General features: G+C 36.4%; 1 protein-coding gene across 1 annotated transcript in view; it reads left to right on the forward strand.

The window, feature by feature from the left end:
• Positions 1-3,882, forward strand: part of LOC106462214 (acetylcholine receptor subunit alpha-like) — a 12,911-nt gene that overhangs the window by 6,867 nt on the left and 2,162 nt on the right. The window contains exon 4 of the mRNA XM_022389405.1: positions 2,061-2,945. Coding sequence (XP_022245113.1) covers positions 2,061-2,945 — 885 coding nt within the window. The remainder of the gene's footprint in view (positions 1-2,060; positions 2,946-3,882) is intronic.

A 3,882-nucleotide genomic window follows, 5' to 3' on the forward strand; every position in this document is an offset into this window, starting at 1 on the left:
TGGAGCCGGATGAGTATTGTCAGGCTACTTAGCATTATATGAAGCTGGATAAGTATTGTCAGGCTACTTAGCATTATATGGAGCCATATGAGTATTGTCAGGCTACTTAGCATTATATGAAGCCAGATAAGTATAGTTTGGCTACTTAGCATTATATGGAACCGGATTAGTATAGTCAGGCTACTTAGCATTATATGGAGCCTGACAAGTATTGTCAGGCTATTTAGCATTACGTGGAGCCGGATGAGTATTGTCAGGCTACTTAGCATTATATGAAGCTGGATAAGTATAGTCAGGCTACTTAGCATTATATGAAGCCGGATAAGTATAGTCTGGCTAATTAGCATTATATGCAATTAGTTTTTCATCTTCGCCTCTGATTAAGTTATTGTGCAAAACGTTTTTAAATGACCATTGACTGGAAATTTGATAAAGATCTTGACAAATATTACAAACCTAAAATTTAAAAAAATACAATTGTATTAGAGATTGAGAAAAATGTTGTGTGTTGTGAGAGGAGGGCTTTATTACATAAAGACAATAAGCTACATGAGCATGAATGGACGAGTTAGAGAACAGGAACTTATCATTTGTAACTAGAGAAAAAAGCAAAGTCAGAGAACTGTACTTGTATTCAAACCTTACATTTACACTGTAACCTTTGTTTACTGTATGCAGAGGCATACAGTATACAAAGGTTACTAGTTAAAAGATATCTAGAAGATAAAAGAAGCCTATAGTATATAAAAAGTACGTTAGGTAAATACAAACACGCTGACTTGGAAAGTGATTTTTAAATACTTGTTTCAATCTATTTTTCAAAACCACGTAGTAGTAGAGCGGCTAACGGTCAAGCTGTTGTGAACCCTGTTCGCCATCACAGTATAGCCCTTGACTCAAAACAAACTGACTGAAAAATAACAAAAAATATTTAAAAATGACGTTGAATTTGACGATAGAGCAATCATTAAAACGATTTTATATATGTACTGAAATAACAAGTAGCATAATTTAATTAATACTCCTAGTTTGATATATGCTGTTTTGAAAGAGTTATAGATTACATTTGCTGTCTGATATTTAGATGACAGTAACTGAGTCCACTAAAGGCATTGTACACATAAATTGAACTGTGTAATTGTTTGGCCAACTTATCAAGAAAGAATAGTCTAGACATACATTGACATGTAGGTGTTTGACCGCTTTATCAATGTCTTTAACGAGGAAATTGTCTGGACATACCAAGAATCGTGGAGTGTTTGGTCATTTTTTTAATGTCATAAACAAGAGATACGTACAGAGAGAGACGTACATCTGTTGAGTTTTTGACCACTTTATCAATGTCCGTAAGAAAGAATTTTCTAGTCATAAAATTGATCTGTAGATTTCTTTAGCCGTTTTATTAATGTTCTTAAGAAAGAATTGTCTAGTCATAAGTTCACTTCTGGATTTGTTTGGCCACTTTATCAATGCCCTTAAGAAATAGTTTGATATACGTTGCTTCGCTTTATGTTTTTTAATGAAAGAAAATGTTTGGTAAATATGTAAAGGACTTGTGAACAAACCTGAGAAATGACTAGTCATTTTAAATATTCTTATTAGAATATGTAGGAGAATTTCGCCCACTTTATTCGTGTTTTCATAATAAAAAGTGGGAGATGTTCTGTTACCTATTAATGGGGTCCGGCATGGCCAGGTGGTTTAGGTGCTTGACTCGCAATCTGAGGGCCGCGGGTTCAAATACCCGTTCCATCAAATATACTCGCCCTTTTAGCCCTGGGGTCGTTATAATGTGACGGTCAATCCCACTATTCGTTGGTAAAAGAGTAGCCCAAGAGTTGGCAATGGTTGGTGATGACTAGCTGCCTCCCTCTAGTCTTACACTGATAAATTAGGGACGGCTGGCGCAGATAGCCCTGGTGTAGCTTTGCGCGAAATTCAAACCCAACAAACAATTTTTGTTTCAAGACGTAATTCAAACAGGGAGTCGGTGAAATAACAAACTCCATGTCGAAAGAAATTTGAAGAATTATCCATTGTTGTTTTGCTTGACCTCTTAGGTCGACCTAAGACATGACAAGGAGGTACCAGGGACTAATCTGGTGGAAATTGGTATCGATCTTAGTGATTTCTACCTGAGTGTGGAGTGGGACGTTCTGGAAGTTCCTGCAGTCCGAAACGAGAAATATTACACCTGCTGTGACGAACCTTACATTGACATCACTTTCAACATCAGCATGCGGCGTAAAACATTATTTTACACTGTCAACCTGATCATTCCCTGTATGGGGATTTCGTTCCTCACAGTGTTGGTGTTTTATCTTCCTTCGGACAGTGGTCAGAAGGTAACTCTGAGCATTTCCATTCTGCTGGCTCTGACGGTGTTTTTCCTCTTGTTAGCGGAAATCATTCCTCCGACTTCACTAACGGTACCGTTATTAGGCAAGTATTTATTATTTACTATGATTCTAGTGACGCTTTCCATATGTGTGACCGTGGTAGTACTGAATGTTCATTTTCGCACAAGCTCCACTTATCGCATGAGTCCTTGGGTAAAACGTGTCTTCATGCAGATGTTGCCTCGACTTTTACTCATGCGCAGACCATCAGATTCGGCCTCTGAGTCCCGCAAGGTTATGATTCGTACCTGTAACGGAACAGAACTTAAGGACTACAACTCTCAAAATGACTCCTACAGTAGAAGACAAAGCTATGACATGGAATATGGGTCCGAGAATAGCTACCCAGGATGCAGAATTCATGGAAACGGCGGGCACGTGCACGCAGCAGTGCCCAATCCGATGATGTCAGGTGAACCCATGGTGCAAGAGCGTGAAAGAGGTCCAGGACTAAGAAGGCTGCACTTCTGTCCGGAATTTGAAAGAGCCATGGAGTCCGTGCACTACATAGCAGACCACACGAGAAGATATGAAGAGCATATTAACGTAAGTTTGAAAACAATTTTGCTTTGTTAATGTCAAAGGTATTTATAAATGAAACATTGCATTTCTTATTGTGTTTGTAATCCACTAATGTAACATAGTTCTAAATAAATCAATATCACTCTAATAGATCCCTCAACAGATGAACGTTCCATCAGCCCATTGTTATTTATATAGCAGTGTACACATCACGCTCCTAAAAAATCAGACAAGTCATAATTATCGTATACCCATTGTCAGCGTTTTTTGTTTGTTTGCTTTTTTTCAAGTAGGATTATAAAGCCGAAATGAATGTAGTTTTTTTAAATATTTGTTGAAGTTTCAAAGGCTGGTCGACTCCTCATTAGATAAAAATGGTATGAGTACGAACTTCGAGAAAACCTGGTATAATTTTTATCTACAGGGATATTCTACTTAATTGGCGAACATAAAACGTAGGGCAATCTTATTTTGCCATCACTTACTGAAATCAGAATTCCTATGATTGATCTTTACAGAAGGCCACAGATTTTATGCAAATTAGTTTTACATTCTCTATGCCATCACGTATCTTTCACCTATCGAACACTTTATCTAATCAATCACTTTTAATAAATTCTGGAATCAATTACCGTATTGTTCGGTGTATAAGACGCATTTTTTTACCCCAAAATTTGATGTCAAAATCTGCTTGCGTCCTATACAACGAAGGTATGAATAATATATATGTATATATACGATATATATAAGCCATGTGTAAATATATTTAAATAGGCATGCATAGTTTAGTTCAATTGAATGTGTTATTTATAACAATAGTAGTTTTTTTTCTTTTAAAAACATAACTATTGATAATGCTCCCTAAATATTAAAATAAATTACAGTGAAAGCAATGAAGATTTTGTAGGTTTTGAACCAAACTAAATAACAGTAAACCTTTTTTGATTTACGGTATTTTCTT

The sequence above is a fragment of the Limulus polyphemus genome, unplaced genomic scaffold (assembly GCF_000517525.1).
Source record: "Limulus polyphemus unplaced genomic scaffold, Limulus_polyphemus-2.1.2 Scaffold1119, whole genome shotgun sequence".
Classification (NCBI taxonomy): domain Eukaryota; kingdom Metazoa; phylum Arthropoda; class Merostomata; order Xiphosura; family Limulidae; genus Limulus; species Limulus polyphemus.